The 18,885-nt window shown below is 33.8% G+C and overlaps 1 protein-coding gene and 1 long non-coding RNA gene across 2 annotated transcripts; both read left to right on the plus strand.

Moving 5' to 3' along the window:
* The first annotated feature begins 3,315 nt into the window (after positions 1-3,315).
* On the plus strand, positions 3,316-18,055 carry LOC127724491 (60S ribosomal protein L10a-like). The gene is made up of 5 exons (XM_052231478.1): positions 3,316-3,370; positions 10,002-10,154; positions 11,197-11,345; positions 17,024-17,196; positions 17,823-18,055. Exons 1-5 carry the CDS (start codon positions 3,366-3,368, stop codon positions 17,991-17,993), a joined length of 651 nt encoding a protein of 216 aa, XP_052087438.1. The 5' UTR covers positions 3,316-3,365; the 3' UTR covers positions 17,994-18,055.
* On the plus strand, positions 11,531-14,486 carry LOC127724494 (uncharacterized). Its single transcript, XR_007992525.1, has 2 exons — positions 11,531-14,091; positions 14,354-14,486. It is a non-coding gene; the product is annotated as an uncharacterized LOC127724494 (long non-coding RNA).
* Positions 18,056-18,885: the final 830 nt, after the last annotated feature.

Here is an 18,885-nt window from a genome sequence, read left to right on the forward strand (position 1 = left end):
AGGGTCAATCGCAACCCATAAAAGTTCCGTGATGCCCCCAGACCCTCTGCCTCGGTGGTAACAGAAGGCAAGCTACGCCACTGAAGTCCAACCTTCAAGTTCGCTGCGACTGAAGACTTACATATTTAAAGAGATGCCGGGTTCCACTGTAAATATCTAAATCGTATTTTTGAAATAACAGATCTGTATGAATATTAAATAGCTTAGGTGCAGAGTATTTCAATAATGATCTACGTATACACGTCTAAACATGTGACAACTTTTTGACAGACATTCTCCATCGGATAACACGTGGTTATACAGGTCTAACACCAATATATATATATAATTCGTCTCAAATTTAGACCAACAATGTTAGATTTTCGAAATTTGCGTTAGCAAATTTTTGTTCTTCCCATGTGACAACTTTATGACACACATGTTTAGACGTGTATGATAAAATCAAAATTTGATGTGGGGGCATGGTAAGTAACATTATCATCCTTTACGACAAACAACAAAAATAGCTGATCTGAAAGGCACACCATCTACGTGCCACTATACATCATGTACTGTGTTACAACCCTAGATAAAGCCGACCAGAAAAGGCATTACTCGACCAGCGAAAGTTATATTTTTTATATAGCTAGCCTAGGTGGTCAAGTTGTCTAGGGAGCTGGACACAGTGCAGGCAGTATTGCCACGATGTCACATAAGCAAGGATTCGAATCCTGCTGAGGGAAGAACTAACATTGTTGGCTAAATGATTGCAAATGCGACAACTATCCATCAGAAATCAATGGACTAGGATGTACGCAAAAATAGGGCACTGTGCGGCCATAAACAACGAGCAAAACCCATACCTTACAGTAAGCTATTAAAAACCCGGCATGACAAAATGTGAAACAATTCAAAAGAGAAAACCCATGGCCTGATTTATTCACAAAAAACAAAACAAATGAAAAACAAATAAGCACCAACGACAACAACTGAATTAAAGGGTCCTAACTTGAGACTTTGGATGTAGATTTCAGATATATATAGATTGCATGTATATTAAACGGTCAAAAAGCCTTAAGATCTTATGATACTATAGGATGTCAAATGTATTAATTGTACAAAAATTAAAACTGTGAATAAAAATATATCCGATTTCAGAAAAATGTACTTTGAAGGTGATAAAACAAAATACCGCTGACGAGTGAACTACTGATAAAGCATTTGCCATATGTTTAGAGTCTATAGATAAACGCAGCAGATCGATATAGGTGATGTGTCAGCCTAGTCCGAGATTGCTCTGGGTTCAATCTCTAATGTTTAACGAATACTGTAGTAATTGCAATTTAGATTTGAAAGAAAGGCGATGGGGATAGATGCCAATGAGACAGTAAACCAACAACACAGAAAAGATATCTATAGGTTAACATACGATCTTCAACAAAATACCGGTGTCTATATATGATATGTCAAGTTCTACAAGTCATCCCGGGAATACAAGAGTAAAGTGAATAAATCTAACAGAGCCTCAGGTCAGCCATAAGGTTCGAAGCTCGAGACCTGTAGCTTTGAAAGTTTTTCATACACATTTCCTTTTCCACAAATGTTATGAAATGTCCCTTACTTATTCTTGGTGTGGTCAGCCCATAAGTTCGAGGCTCGAGGGCTGTATAGGTTTCAAAGTTTTTCATTCACAGTTCCCGTTCCACACATGTTATGAAATGTCCCTTGCTTATTCTTGGTGTGGTCAGCCCATAAGTTCGAGGTTCGACGTCTGTAGCTTTGAAAGTTTTTCATTCACAGTTCCCGTTCCACAAATGTTATGAAATGTCCCTTACTTATTCTTGGTGTGGTCGGCCCATAAGTTCGAGGCTCGAGGTCTGTATAGGTTTCAAAGTTTTTCATACACAGTTTTGGTTCCACAAGTGTTATAAATAGCCCTTGCTTGTTCTTGGTGTGATCAGCCCATAAATTCGAGGATCGAGGTCTGTAGGTTTCAAAGTTTTTCATACACATACACAGTTTTGGTTCCACAAGTGTTATAAATAGCCCTTGCTTGTTCTTGGTGTATCACCATCAATGTGATATCTCAGTGAGGTGTTCTTGGTGTATCACCATCAATGTGATATCTACGTGAGGAAGTATGGTGTATCACCATCAATGTGATATCTCAGTGAGGAAGTATGGTGTCATCACCATCAATGTGATATCTCAGCGAGAAAGTATATATTTATTTTAAAATTATGATTGGATATTTTCAGTGGAGTTCCAATCGGGTGTTCCGGGGGTTGGAACCCCCTTTTTCGATTTTTTTTTGTGTTTTTTTTTCTGTATGTGTGGTTTGTTTTAATTATGTTAACGTTTCATGGTGTTGCGAGGGTTGGAATCCCCCCTTTGGAAATGGCTGGATCCGCGTCTGCTTTTAGAGAGATCGACATCTAGCAAATCCCCAAACCAGTGTTAAGAGACGTCTTGAACTTGCCGTGAGGTGTGACTACTTTTGTTTCGTCACGGGTGAAGGCCTGTGACTTTGAAATGGAGAACAGCAATAATTAAAAGCACTGTTTATTCAGCATATATGGATTTTGTGTCATTTAAACTGATACACTATATTCTTTTTTCCATTAACAATCAAATAAGATTTGGAGACTTTTCAAGACAGAAAAGACAAGTTTAGAAAGGAAAGAATGAACTAGTTTTGATAGTTATAAGCCGGCCTCCCAAAATTCCGCACATTCTTTATATATGATAGTAAGGTATAAACGGCTCCGACATCACAAAGTGTAAAACAATTCAAACGAGAAAACCAACGGCCCCAGTGAGAATCAAAACAATAAACAAAAAAAAACCCAACATTTAATTACAGGCTTTAGACAGGCACACTATGCAGGATTTTTATGGCGGGATTAAACCAAGTCGGTATTCATGCGTCATTTTTTTAAGTTAAAGGCTTTTTTCCCTTTGTATTAATTTCCAATTTAAAACAAGAATACATACCATTTATCAATTTGCCTGTTTGCACTAGTTAATTAAATGATTAAGTTTTCAGTCAGTACTATATGGCAACGGGATAAGTATAGTAAGATTACTATACAAATCCTTGAATACGGCAGGAACACTGTTTCCAGAATACGGTAACTAGCAAATTTTTCTTTTCTTTTTTTTTTAAATAAAAACTTATAACATCAGCTAGCAATGCTCCTCGTTTATAGTGTTAGTTTAGACACTAAAAGGGGATAATGATTTAAAAAGAATTCACCAAAGTAAATAAATTGCAATTAAATCTTTACTTTGCACGTACGCAATACAAAATCTATGTTGTATTCATTCCCTATTTCGATTGCACAGTTCCTTCCAACTTCCTTTTCCGGTTTCCTGAAGCAGGCAAGATGAGGTGTGTATTCCTCTCTCTACTAAAATCCATCTAATCCTGGAAAACTTGTTTTGAAATTTTAGCTTTTGGCTAACATAAGATAAATTAATATTAAAAAGTATCATTGTATACTTCTTGAAACCATGTTTTGGAGAGGTAACCACATTATTTTCTAACAATTAAAATTGTACTCCACGTTTTCAGACTTGTAATCAAATCAATAGGTGTGATTTATAGATGTGGTTAAAATGTTAACTTTTTGTTATACTTGTTTATTTTGGTATAAGTTATAAAACATTGAAATTTCTGATGATTATTTTCCATACCAAATGTACAAGTTTGTTTAGATTAACATCAAAATGATATGCTTTGCTTCATGGTTTGATAATTTGATGGAAAAAAATTCTTACTGGAACCAACATCAAGAAAACATTAATTTCTGAATATGGTTGAAATACAACTTATGTTCTCCAGCTAAGTCTAGCAATATTCAAGGTAATTTAATACACTGTCCAACATTGCCCTTGAAATCTGGGTTATAATGCTAAAGTGCCCTTTCAGACAACTAGCACCCTTCTGCCCTGAGATTCAAGCTGGAACACTGTTAAGTATCGCAGGGATTAGCATATCCTCACATTTTAAAACATTGCCCATTTCATAAATTGTGCACCATATATGAGATGAGTTCAAAGTGCAACTAGTATGTACAGTTTTTGCTCCATATCTGTATACAGGTTGCAGTGATGGCTTCCCAAACTGTAAAAGTGTCCTGCATAAAGTTACTTTCGTAATGGCAAGTTAATCTTCTCGTCATTCTAGTACGTTTATGCTACAGTTGAAGACACTTATATGTTGACACGTTGAAGATGGACCAGACTCGCATTTTGTTGTTAAATAAAATAGTTGTATATCTTGTCAGGGCCATTTATCTTTTAGCAAACATGACTGAAATTATAGTCAAATCCTTGCAGCCTGAAAAGTTAAAATGATGTTGATAAATATAACTTCATACTTCATTTGGCCTTTGCAACCTTATTTGGGCATCACTGACAAGTCTTGTAGACGAAATGTGCATCTGGGGTACAAAATTTTAATCCTTGAATGAGTTTATTCATTAGAATGTTTGTTTTAATTTACTCTTCATGGCAGTAAATCAAAGATGTGAGCATTTAGAAAATCATAACAAATTTTATTGTTTTATTCAAGGTTGCTTGGGTACATGATTTGGATAATCTTATGTTTCAACATATGCATTAAATATTTATAGACCTTGACTACCATGAGGGTCATTTAAGGTAGATATGTTTCGGGACAACTCTACAAGTTCGTCTAAGAATCGTGTATATACTGATTTCAATGACTTGCCAACACAGTTCCAGCTCCAAGTTTGTCCAGGCTATGACAAGTTTGGCGTTTATAGCTGTGATAGTAAACTACCCTGTTCGCTATATCATGTGTCTTTCATATAGACAAGTGACACGTAAAGCATGGTGACATTTTTATAAGTTTTTAAAGGATTCAATAATGGCACATGGAACACTTTCACATTCAAATTATTTTTGTTTTAAACTTTCATTATATTAATATCCATAAAATGTACGTGTAGGCGTGATTACAATGTAAGTGTCCATAAGATTTCAATTTGCAAGGGCATTATTCCTGTAAAAAGTAGATAAGCACTGATTATCAAACTTGTTTTAGAGCTTGCTGGTTTAAATCTTGGATATAAAAAAATTAATGTCGTGAATTTGTATGCATGAAAGCTGCTCTTAGTCCCAACAAGATTTGACTGACCCCCAGTATGGCAAAAAAGCATAAAAAAATGTCTGAACTGTTCTGGCCTAATCTTTTGAAAAGATTTTAAGTATCCTTTCCATTAAATATATTTATAATTCAATGCCATGCAAAAAAAACTTGAAAATATTAAAGCAGGTTTTATGAAGTCTGAGACAGTTCTGAGTTGGTGTTATTCATATAAATTGTAAGGCTTGATTATTTCATTTTGGGTTTGATTTAATCATTTGATTAATGCAAGACCATTTCTTGGATCTGGTTAGACTAATTTTCAACCTTTGATGAGAAGATGAAGATTGCATTCATGATTTTTATTACGCGATGAAATAAGTGTCAGATGGCAATGTCTTAACAGTTCCAGCTCCAAGTTTGTCCAGACTATGACAAGTTTGGCGTTTATAGCTGTGATAGTAAATTGCCCTGTTCGCTATATCATGTGTCTTTTCAATAGACTAGTGACACGTAAAACTCGGCTACATTTGTATCAGTTTTAAATGATTCAATGACCAGGGGAACACTTGACTAGAATAAGAACAGTGGTCCAATGTCTCCCATCAATGCATATATTTTATATTTCGAAGGGCAATAATATAAGATCCAATATAAAGTAATATATTTGTGTTATAGATTTTTTTTCATAAATATCGTGCAAGTAGTATTTTCTTATATTTCCATTGTCCAACAGGCTTTCTCTCTTTTAAATATATTCTTTATAGGTGCTGATTATTGAACATGTTCAAGACCTTGCAGATTAAATTTTTCTTTTTAACCTGGCAAGAACTATACATGAGTGCACTTACAAGATCAGACCAATGTCAGTTATGGCAAAAGTCATAAAAAATGCCAGAACTTGCTTCCTCTGTACAAACTTATTCTTAAAAGATTGAATGAAGTACATTCATTAAAATTCATTGCCATGCAAAAAAAAAAACATTTTTAGTAATATAAATTAGGTTTTATAAATTTCAGATTTACTTTTTGAAAATTATACATTCTGTATCAGTCTTTACGCTTAACCACAAGTCCTACGGCCATGGCTTGTAAAATTGTTCTCTACAAGCCAACAGAAAACAACTAAAGTTTTGAAATAAAATTGAGTCCTGGGCTTGTGGACTCGAAAGTTTATCATGAAGGCTGCTGTATGGCTTGGCTAACTCATTTGATGTTAGTTGATGGCTTAGACCCGTCCTGAAAAAATATAGAGCCATATGGCATAGCATAAATTTTGCATTGTGACATTTAAATTAAACATTGCGTTGTGTTTATGTTGAATAGAATGTTGTCAATCTTAAATAACACAGTTCCAGCTCCAAGTTTGTCCAGACTATGACAAGTTTGGCGTTTATAGCTGTGATAGTAAACTGCCCTGTTCGCTATATCATGTGTCTTTTCAATAGACTAGTGACACGTAAAGCAGGGCGACATTTTATCAGTTATTTAATGATTCAGTGACTAGGACAACAAAAATATAAGGACGTAATTCCAATGTCTCCCATTGTTTTACATGCTTTATCTTTCAAAGGGCAATAACATTGATAAATTTTGTGTTTTTAACCTTTTCATGCAATTTCATTTTCTGATGGACTAATGTAAAACTAGGGTTATCAGCACTGATTTTTGAACTCTTCAAAGACATGATAATAATCTTTCTTTTTTATAATCTGGCAAGAATTGTACACGTAAGAAAACTTGCTTATCTGCAATAATTTATTCTGAAAAAAGTTGGAAGTACATTGTACATGTACCAATCTGATAAAATGTATCACATTTGAGTGCCCTGCAAAAGAAACTTGCATACATTTGTTTTTGGAAATTTAAATTCTGCAGGGCTTGACTCTTCTTTCTACATGTACAAACGTGTAGATGGCTAATTTATTTAATGCAACTTGATTGTATAGACCAGGCCAGAAATAAAAATCATCCCTGCTGAGAAGATGGACATTGCTTAAATTTTGCATTGTAAAGTTTTAATTAAACAGTGCATTGTGTTTACATTGTACTAATAAAATGTTGGCATTTATTTAACACAGTTCCAGCTCCAAGTTTGTCCAGACTATGACAAGTTTGGCGTTTATAGCTGTGAAAGTAAACTGCCATGTTCGCTATATCATGTGTCTTTCCAATAGACTAGTGACACGTAAAGCAGGGCAACATTTTGTCAGTTTAAATGATTCAATGACTAGGGGAACAAAAACCAAAAGAACAGTGCTTTGACGTCCCCTTTTGATGCACATGCATGTATTTTATTTGTCTAGGAGTGAACAGTCCTATTTTTTTATACGCCCGTTTACGGGACGTATTATGGTATACCGTTGTACGTCCGTCCGTCTGTCCCTCGTCAACATGTCGGACATTAACTCAAAAACACTTAAACCAATTTGCTTTAAACTTTGAATTGTTTATATCTATTGACGTGAGCTCTCTTTCGTATTTTATAAATTTTAGATTTTACGTTTCCGAGTTATAGGGTTTTATTCATTAAAAAAAGGGGGATTTTCCAGTTTTCGGACAATAACTCAAGAATGCTTTCACCAACTTGCAATAAATTTTGGTTAATTGTTTATATCTATTGACATGAGCTCCCTTTGGAATTTTATAAATTTTAGATTTTACATTTCCGAATTATGGGGTTTATTCATTAAAAAAGGGGGGATTTTCCAGTTTTCAGACAAAAACTCAAAAATGCTTTCAGCAATTTGTATGAAACTTTGGTGAGCTGTTTATATCTATTGATGTAAGCTCCCTTTAGAATTTTATAAATTTTATTTGTTTATAGTCTGACAACAGATTTACTAAGTATTGTGCAACAGCACAGTGTATTGCACAACAGCAAGAAATCTTAAATTGAATATAAATTCAATTCATATAACCAACTTCAAGTTCTTTGACTACATTTATTCAGAAACCTATAATAGATGTATGTCAAATATTTAATTACAATCCAAATTCAGACCTGTATCAAGCTTGAATATTGTGTCCATTTTTGCCCCAACTGTTCAGGGTTAGACCTCTGCGGGCGTATCCAGCTGCGCTCAGCGAAGCAGTTTATTTAAATTTAAATTTTACCTTATTCCTCAATATCCTAGTTGTGAGATAGTTGACAGGATGTTAAGCAACAATAATATATTTCCAAGGTGGATAACTTGGGGTGGGGGGGGGGGACTTGTTAAAGATATTGCTATAAGGTGTAAACCTGTGTTTAAACTTAATTAAAAAATCCTCAAAGAAATATAGGCTTGAGGGCTTACAATGCAATTTTCCACAATATTTCTGTGCAAGTACATTGTAGCATTACTCCAAAAAAATCAATTGATTGGCACTGATTTACTAACTTTCTGGACACATATTGTTGATCTAATTTTAATACAAATCTTGTAAGAATTGTACATACATGTACATGTAAGAACAGATAGATGTCAAGTATGAGAAAAAAAGCATGAACATGCCAGAACTAACCTACTGCACCAGCAAGTTCTGAAAAGATTGAGATAAAACAAGGACAATCTAACTATACATAAAATAACAAATATAGATTCCTATCTATTGGTGAAATCTTTTGACCCTTGGAAGCCTTTTGGTTAAAAATTGCTTGTCTGGTTGCTAGCTCATTTAAAACAGTTCCAGCTCCAAATTTGTGTTGTCAGTAACAAGTTTGGCGTTTCAAAGCTGTAAAAGTAACAACCCTTTTTGCTGTAAAATTGGTGTATCACCCAGACCACCAATATGGTAAACAGAGTGACACTTTTTGAAATATTTAAACTCGTGTTAAGAAATCTTGATGCTTTATAAATTTCAATAGCATTATTCATTTGCAGCAATAATAATTTCTGAATTTACAGTACAATAAATAGATATGGTCAACCATTGATTATTATCCCATTGTATGTACATGTGCTAATAGTACAGTTTTTGCCCCATATCTGCACATTAATTGCAGTGTTGGTTTCCTAAACTGTGAAAGAAACTTGTATGAGGTTATATTGTATGGCAAGTTCATCATCTCGCCATTCACAAAGCTTTTATACTACAAATGTTTAAAAAATGTTGAGCAATCATCAACTTATCAAAATGTTGAGCTGTTTAAATTAGAATGGATTTAACAAGTAATTTTTGTCTCCCTTGCTTACCTAATGAACAAAATTACATTTTTAATTTATAATGAATTAATTAGTTTACGAGTTACATGTAGTAAATATGCTTTAGAATTGTGTATTTTGAATAACACAGCTCCAGCTCCAAGTTTGTCTAGTCCATGACATGTTTGGCGTTTTAAGCTGTTACATCAACTGCTTTGTTTGCTATATCACTGGTCTGTCATGTAGACCAGTAACATGTAAAGCAGAGCTACATCTTACAAAAGAACAATGCTGCTGAAAGTATTTGTGCAATTTTTATAATCTTTTTGGTTGTATTGATGACATCTTTGATTGAAGATGGCAGGAACAATCTCATTCTCCTTATTGCCAATTTTGACAAGTCAATAAAAGTTCCTTTAAATGTTAATTTATTAGTCACCAAAAATTTGCAAGTCTGATTAGTTGGCTAGCCCAGTCTTCATGATAAACTTTTGAATCTACAGGCCTGAAGCTGAATTCTACGAAAATTTTAGATAAGATTCTATTGGCTTGTAGAGTTGATTTTAACAGGCCTGATAGCATTTTTACAAGCCTGGGCTGGTTGGCCTGTGGTTGAGCGGGAAGACTGCTAGCCAAATTTTCTTTAATAGACGGTGAAAATGAATCTACATATAACAATACATGTACATGTATGTAAATCCTATGTGATTCTGTTATATTTTGCTGCTCTGTTTATAGTTTTGTTAGTTCTCATCAGTTCGAATTTTACTTCTTCTTTTCAGTAAAATTTCTCGTGACAACTTGTACGAGGCCATTGCCACCGTTCTGAAAGATTCAACAGATAAGAAGAGGAAATTTACGCAGTCTATAGAGCTCCAGATTGCTTTGAAGAATTATGATCCTCAAAAGGACAAGCGTTTCTCTGGCACAGTCAAGTAGGTTATCATGACCTTTCCAGGAAAATCTGAAAAGCCAGCAACACTTGTCAAACACCTTTTTGTTTTCCTATGTAAAGAAAGGGGGGCGGGATAAACAAGACAAGTGTAGAAAATGTAAGAATTTTTAGATCACTTGGAACTTTACATTTGAATGGAACATTCAAGTATTTTAAAGTAACAACTGCAAAAAAAATATGTTAAAAGAAAAACTTGATGGTGTTGTTGGCATCCTGGCATAGGTAGCTGGGAAACTTCCCAGCGGACCTCCACCCAGGGTCTTAAAATAATTGGGAAGGTATACATTGTTTGCACAAACAATGGTACCAGAAAGTTAAGTAAAGCCAGAGATCAGTGATTCTTCAACAGAAACAGTTCTGCTGGTGGTAAGAATTTGTTAGCAGTATTGTTACAAATTGTGTCACTAAAAGATGAGGGAATATGTAAACCCAAATTTGAAATCTTGTAAGGTGTTTTCCCCACAACTTTCATGTATAGCATACTGTGAGATGGAATTTGAAATATTTTGTTTCTAGAAGTTATATCAGGACATTCATAGAAAATAGATAAGTTGTATTCAGAAAGCATCGCATTACCATGATGTTAAAAAGCCCTGTGGAAAACACACATTTAATGTTTGTTCCATTTTTGTAGGCATATGTCATTAAATACATGTTTGCTGTGTATATGAAAACGAGGGAATTACTATGTGTACTTACTAGATAGGCCAAGTTCATGCAATATTCCATGTTTTATTTAGGAAGAAGTAACATGTTAAAGTTTCCTTGTTTAGAATTTACATGTAGATCAAATAGGTAGATATGTAACAATGCAGAAAAACAACGTCTTTTATAGATATAAGAAGATGTGGTACGAATGCCAATGAGACAACTCTCCATCCAAGTCAAAATTTATGAAAGTAAACCATTATAGGTCAAGGTTTTATGTACTGTTCAAATGCAATTCTTTCTCGTTTGTAGATACGAAATTCATTGTATGTCAATAAAGTTGTTGTTGAAAAGGTAATTTTAAATGTTTACAGACTAAAGCACATTCCAAGACCAAAGATGAAGATCTGTATTTTGGGTGACCAAGTGCATTGTGATCAGGCCAAAGCTAATGATCTCCCCAGTATGGATACTGATTCCTTGAAAAAGTTGAACAAGGACAAAAAGCTTGTTAAAAAATTAGGTACTTGTAAATAGTTTATATTATATATGAATGCAAAATTTTAAAAAAGACTTATTTTTGTCTTTAAAATGCTAGTAAAAGGAGATGTTGGGTATATAGCAATTAAACAGCATAAGGCCAAGTAAATTTAATAAGTAGATTTTCATCCAAATTTTTGAAAAAAATGGGGTGGGTGGGAGGATTTTATTTTTATACGACCGCAAAAAAATTTTTGTGGTCGTATATTGGTATGACGTTGGCGTCGTCGTCGTCGTCCGAAGACACATTGGTTTTCGCACTCTAACTTTAGTTTAAGTGAATGGATCTTTATGAAATTTTACCACAAGGTTCAATACCACAAAAGGAAGGTTGGGATTGATTTTGGGGGTTATGGTAATAACAGTAAAGGAATTAGGGGCCAAAAAGGGGCCAAAAATAAGCATTTTTGTAACTTCCAGACATAACTTGTGTGTTAGTGTATGGATCTCTCTGACATTGTACCACAAGGTTCCATATCACTAAAGGAATGCTGGGATTGATTTTGGGGGTAATTGCCTCCAAATTTTAGGAATTAGGGGCCAAAAAAGGGGCAAAAAACAAGCATTTTTCTAGTTTCATGACAATAACTTGTGTGTAAGTGTATGGATCTTTCTGAAATTGTACTACAAGGTTCCATATCACAAAGGGAAAGCTGGGTTTGAGTTTGGGGGTAATTGCCCTAAACGTTTAGGAATTTGGGGCCAAAAAGGGGCCAAAAAACACATTTTTTTCTAGTTTCCAGACAATAACTTGTGTTCAAGTGTATGGATCTCTCTGAAATTGTACTGCAAGGTACCATACCACAAAGGGAAGGCTGGGATTGAGTTTGGGGGTGATGAATCATAATGGGGGTTCAAAAAATTTTGGGGGGGGATTTATTTTTTTTTCCTTTTTTTTTCTTTTTTTCTTTTTTTGTTTCTTTTAAAATTTTCCATTTTAAGTTGGTTATTTCTGATTTATATTTAAAATCAAATAATAATGATATGGTAGGAGATACACACCAAACAGGATGTGTAAATTATTATATAATAAGTATTGTGCAATAGCAAGAAATTTTCAATTGCACAGTATTGCACAATAGCAAGAAATCTTCAATTGCACAGTATTGCGCAATAGCAAGAAATCTTCAATTGCACAGTATTGCGCAATAGCAAGAAATATCCAATAGCACAATATTGCGCAATAGCAAGAAATTGTCAATTGTACAGTATTGCGCAATAGCAAGAAATATTTAATAGCACAGGATTGTGCAAAAGAAGATACTTCCTATAAATTGCTTATTTCTTGACCAATTTCAATGGGGTTTTATTCTTGATTCAATGGGGTTCTTTAATATGCTGAATCTAACCGTGTATTTAGTTTTTGGATTTTGGGCCCTGTTTTTAAATTGGTCCACATTGAGGTCCAAAGGGTCCAAAATTAAACTTTGTTTGATTTCATCAAAAATTGAATTATTGGGGTTCTTTGATATGCCGAATCTAACTGTGTATTTAGATTCTTAAATTTTGGTTCCGTTTTCAAATTGGTCTACATTAAGGTCCAAAGGGTCCAAAATTAAACTTAGTTTGATTTTAACAAAAATTGAATTCTTAGGGTTCTTTGATATGCTGAATCTAAACATGTATTTAGATTTTTGATTATGGGCCCAGTTTTCAAGTTGGTCCAAATCGGGGTCCAAAATTAAACTTTGTTTGATTTCAACAAAAATTGAATATATGGGGTTCTTTGATATGCTGAATCTAACCATGTATTTAGATTTTTGATTTTTGGGCCCCGTTATCAACTTTGTCCACATTGAGGTCAAAAGGGTCCAAAATTAAACTTTGTTTGATTTCATCAAAAATTGAATTATTGGGGTTCTTTGATATGCCGAATCTAACCGTGTATTTAGATTCTTAATTTTTGGTTCCGTTTTCAAATTGGTCTACATTAAGGTCCAAAGGGTCCAAAATTAAACTTAGTTTGATTTTAACAAAAATTGAATTCTTAGGGTTCTTTGATATGCTGAATCTAAACATGTATTTAGATTTTTGATTATGGGCCCAGTTTTCAAGTTGGTCCAAATCGGGGTCCAAAATTTAACTTTGTTTGATTTCAACAAAAATTGAATATATGGGGTTCTTTGATATGCTGAATCTAACCATGTATTTAGATTTTTGATTTTTGGGCCCCGTTATTAACTTTGTCCACATTGAGGTCAAAAGGGTCCAAAATTAAAATTTGTTTGATTTCATCAAAAATTGAATTATTGGGGTTCTTTGATATGCCGAATCTAACCGTTTATTTAGATTCTTAATTTTTGGTTCCGTTTTCAAATTGGTCTACATTAAGGTCCAAAGGGTCCAAAATTAAACTTAGTTTGATTTTAACAAAAATTGAATTCTTAGGGTTCTTTGATATGCTGAATCTAAACATGTATTTAGATTTTTGATTATGGGCCCAGTTTTCAAGTTGGTCCAAATCGGGGTCCAAAATTAAACTTTGTTTGATTTCAACAAAAATTGAATATATGGGGTTCTTTGATATGCTGAATCTAACCATGTATTTAGATTTTTGATTTTTGGGCCCCGTTATCAACTTTGTCCACATTGAGGTCAAAAGGGTCCAAAATTAAACTTTGTTTGATTTCATCAAAAATTGAATTATTGGGGTTCTTTGATATGCCGAATCTAACCGTGTATTTAGATTCTTAATTTTTGGTTCCGTTTTCAAATTGGTCTACATTAAGGTCCAAAGGGTCCAAAATTAAACTTAGTTTGATTTTAACAAAAATTGAATTCTTAGGGTTCTTTGATATGCTGAATCTAAACATGTATTTAGATTTTTGATTATGGGCCCAGTTTTCAAGTTGGTCCAAATCGGGGTCCAAAATTAAACTTTGTTTGATTTCAACAAAAATTGAATATATGGGGTTCTTTGATATGCTGAATCTAACCATGTATTTAGATTTTTGATTTTTGGGCCCCGTTATCAACTTTGTCCACATTGAGGTCAAAAGGGTCCAAAATTAAACTTTGTTTGATTTCATCAAAAATTGAATTCTTGGGGTTCTTTGATATGCTGAATCTAACCATGTATTTAGATTTTGGATATTGGACCATAATAGGTGAATGTGCAATTTAAAATTTTTAAGTTCTTAGACCACATTCAATCTGTGTTAGAAACCTATGCTGTGTCAAATATTTAATCACAATCCAAATGCAAAGCTGTATCAAGCTTGAATGTTGTGTCCATACTTGCCCCAACTGTTCAGGGTTCGACCTCTGCGGTCGTATCAAGCTGCGCCCTGCGGAGCATTTTATTTATTTTTTATTAGATATGAAACGCTCTTGTGACGTGTTCTTCATATATTGAAGTTGATAATAAGGTTCTATCATGTATATACATGTACATGTATAACGAATCAAACATACAAAGAAATGCAAAAACCAAAATTTGAAACAGGATGTTATTAATGAAACGAAATTATCGACAGTTACCGGTAACGAAAATGAACAAAATCCGGAAATCGTAAATTTTTCAAAATAAAAAAAATTGGGGCGGAACGATTTCAGAGGGGCGGGCGGGGATGAAAATCTATCAATTAATTTTAATTGGCCTAACAGCGACACCAATTATCAAAAGACGTCAAATGGATTGGTGTATATTGTTGAATGTTGCAGAATCCTGGAAGAAGAAAATGTAGACTATCAAAATAATTACCTGCTACAATTTATTGAGGGTTTACAACCATGGAAGTGTCATTGCAATATTTATAATAGTTTTCATACGCCCGTTTATGGGACGTATTATGGTATACCATTGACCGTCCGTTGTCAACATGTCGGACATTAACTCATAAACGCTGTAACCAATATGCATGAAACTTTGGTGAATTGTTTATATCTATTGACGTGAGCTCCCTTTTGTTTTTCTTTAAATTTCAGATTTACCATTTCTGAGTTTTGGGGTTTTATTCATTAAAAAAGGGGAGGATTTTCCTGTTTTCCGACAATTACTCAAGAATGCTTTCACCAACTTGCAAGAAATTTTGATGAATTGTTTATATCTATTGACATGAGCTCCCTTTCGTTTTTTATAAATTTTAGATTTTATGTTTCCGAGTTACAGGATTTTATTCATAAAAAAGGATGATATTCCAATTCTTGGACAATAACTAAAAAATGCTTTCAGCAGTTCTCATGGTACTTTGGTGAATTGTTTACATCTGTTGGTGTAAGCTCCCTTTAGAATTTTATAAATTTTAGATTTTACATTTCTGAGTTATGGGGTTTTATTCATTAAAAAATTTGTAAGGGTTCCGCGGAACCCAGTGTCTCGCCTACTTTTTCTGTTAATTGCAGGCGCAACAAAAATGAGGAAGTAAATCAATAAAAATATTCCTTTTGATACTATATTTTGATTGTAAGAAGCTTCTGTCCAAGTTTGGTAAAAACCCAGGATAGTTTATGAATCTAATAAATGTTTAAAAACTTTAACTGCAGACTGAATGTAATGTTAACTGGAAGAAAACAAAATTTCCTTCTAGATACTAGCATTTGATCATAAACAAGCTTCTGTCCAAGTTTGGTACAAATCCAAAATAGTATAAGAAAGTTATTAAAATTTTAAAAACTTTAACCACAGAGTGAATGTGTTGTTTCCTTGCAGAAAATCTAAGTCCATTTCAAAGTAAAATAAGGAAAAAATGGATTTTTTTTTTTACAAAATTTACTTCTGGATACTATCTTATGATCATAAACAAGCTTCTGTCCAAGTTTGGTAGAAACCCAGGATAGTTTAAGAAAGTTATTAAAATTTTAAAAACTTTAACCACACAGTGAATATTTGTGGACGACGCCGACGGAATGTAGGATCGCTATGTCTCGCTTTTTCGACTAAAGTCGAAGGCTCGACAAAAAGGGGGGATTTTCCAGTTTTTGGACAATAACTCAAAAAATGCTTTCAGCAGTTCTCATGAAACTTTGGTGAATTGTTTATAATAGCTATTGATGTAATCTCCCTATTGATTTTCATAAATTTCAAATATGACATTGAGAAGAAATTGAACTTTATTTGTTTATAGCCTGACAACAGATTTACTAAGTATTGCCCAACAGCAAGAAATCTTTAATTGAATATAAATTCAATTCATATAACCAATTTCAAGTTCTGACTACATTTATTCAGAAACCTATAATATGTCAAATATTTAATTGCAATCCAAATTCAGACCTGTATCAAGCTTGAATATTGTGTCCATTTTTGCCCCAACTGTTCAGGGTTGGACCTCTGCGGGCGTATCCAGCTGCGCTCAGCGAAGCAGTTTATTCATTTCTGAATGGACTAAAGTAGCAAAAACAAATAACTGCAGATCCAATTTTTTCTGCTTTTCTTAAGATCAAACCTGGTTAGGCTTGCATATAACATTAAACTGGTGAAGTTTTCATTTTTTTCTGTTCAAATATGTACCAGAGCTCAGTGATTTGCCGATGGTTCACTAAGTACACTAAAGTCTCTCTTAAAACATATTTGACACACAACTACTAAATCAGTGAGAAGGTAGTCACCATTTGATAATATGTACCAAAGCATGAAATTCTCTGTTTTGTAGCAGTGGGAAGGTAGTCACCATTTGATAATATGTAACAAAGCATGAAATTCTCTGTTTTGTTTTGTAGCTAAGAGATATGATGGTTTTTTGGCTTCTGACTCGATCATCAAGACCATCCCAAGGCTGTTGGGTCCTGGATTGAACAAGGCAGGAAAGTTTCCCATCCAGGTCTCTCATAATGAATCCTTGGTCACAAAGTGTGAGGAACAGAAAGCAACCATCAAGTTTCAGTTGAAAAAGGTGAGTTTGTTGTAAAGGTAAAAATCCAGATTTGGTAAAATTTAGGATTGGATTTACCTGAATTTCCTGAAAAATTAACTTGTATGCATATAGCTAGTAAATATTAAATATAGACATTTTTATGCCCCCTGTGCGGTGTAGGGGGCATTCTTAAGTTTTGCCCTTGTGCGTCTGTCCGTACTTCCAAATTAGTTTCCGTTCTGCAACTTCTTTGCCACAACCAAATATTCTGAAATATACACAATGCTGAATACCACCAAACACAGATCAAATTTGAATATGTGTGGCTTCACTTTTGTTGCTTGAACAACGTTGTGTTCCTCTATAAATGGAATAAATGGAAAATTTGCAGTTTCAGCACTTTTATTTTACTTTACTTTGCCACAACCAAATGTTCTGAAACATATATACAATTTTTAAAACTAAAATTAACCAAATCACAACCAGTGATAAATATCAATTGAAAAACAACATACGATACAAAGGGCCATCAAGATACTTTGATTTACCATAGAAATTGGAAGAAACCAACAAGGGATTAATCAATTTTTTCTATCCACTATAAATTAAATCTGTTGTTGATTATGCTGCAACTTCTTGAATTAGCTTTTACTTTTAATTTTCAGGTACTCTGTCTGGCTGTTTGCGTAGGACATGTCAACATGACCCCAGATGAACTCTATTCAAATATTTCTCTGTCCATCAATTTCTTGGTGTCCCTCCTGAAGAAGAACTGGCAGAACGTCCGAGCCCTCTACATCAAGGGTACAATGACACCTTCTCAAAGAATTTACTAAGAAGAATGATGGACTAAATCTTACTGTTGAGACGTTTTAATAATTAAAATGTGCTCAACATGTTTCTGTTGTCTTGTCGTTTTTCATATGAATTTGCAATGTGATGAAAAAAATCCTGTTAATGGATAGTACAACATGCCATAAAAATGTATTTATATAAAATCATTATGATGGGAATGACTCAATTTTTTTTTTTTTTTTTTTGTAGCATGGTTGATTTTACATAAAACAGTACGAAAATCTTTGTTGTAGAATAGTGGGTAAAAATTAATGAATGGCAAGACCATTATACAGTCTGCACCATTAGCCACTAGTCCTATGCCCCAGACTAGTAAATATTGATTCGGACGTGAAAATTTTCAAAATTTTATATATTCATATAGGGACAAGTTTAGATATTTACTTTCCATACTAGTAGATGAAAAAGTTTTTGGCGCAAACTGATTATATATCTTCAGCAATATTTTGTTTGATTTCAAATTGATAATGGATGATGGCCGTTTAATGTCCAGTGACAAATTGAAAGCATAGAGCGAGGACATTGCTTTGTACTAGACTCGCTTGCTGCTACTTTACCAGATTTGTCAGAAGAAAGACTATTACCCTACCAGTCTGCCCTAACTCTTTTTCTGCTTGGGGAAGAAGATGCAAATTTAAAGTCTAGTTTGAGTTGGCTATAAACTGAGTCCATAAAAATGCAACACAATATGCCTGCATTTTCCATTCAATAATAAGTCTGACGAAGTTATTTGCCAGTGGACCAATCTTAAGATTTGAAGGCTTCTTCAGGTATGTATGCTGATCAATTCCTGTATTTTTGGAGGGCTTTCAATGAGATTCAATCAATTGCAGATTTCTTTAAACAAGAGAAATCCAGATATAAAACTTATAA

This window comes from Mytilus californianus, unplaced genomic scaffold (genome assembly GCF_021869535.1).
Source record: "Mytilus californianus isolate M0D057914Y unplaced genomic scaffold, xbMytCali1.0.p SCAF_14, whole genome shotgun sequence".
Taxonomy (NCBI): domain Eukaryota; kingdom Metazoa; phylum Mollusca; class Bivalvia; order Mytilida; family Mytilidae; genus Mytilus; species Mytilus californianus.

What these genes read in the sequence shown, in the direction of transcription:
- LOC127724491 (XM_052231478.1), top strand. An exon ending in CGTTTCTCTGGCACAGTCAA is followed by an intron (nt 10,155 to 11,196) that starts GTAGGTTATCAT and finishes AAATGTTTACAG; the next exon opens with ACTAAAGCACATTCCAAGAC. An exon ending in AAAGCTTGTTAAAAAATTAG is followed by an intron (nt 11,346 to 17,023) that starts GTACTTGTAAAT and finishes TTTGTTTTGTAG; the next exon opens with CTAAGAGATATGATGGTTTT.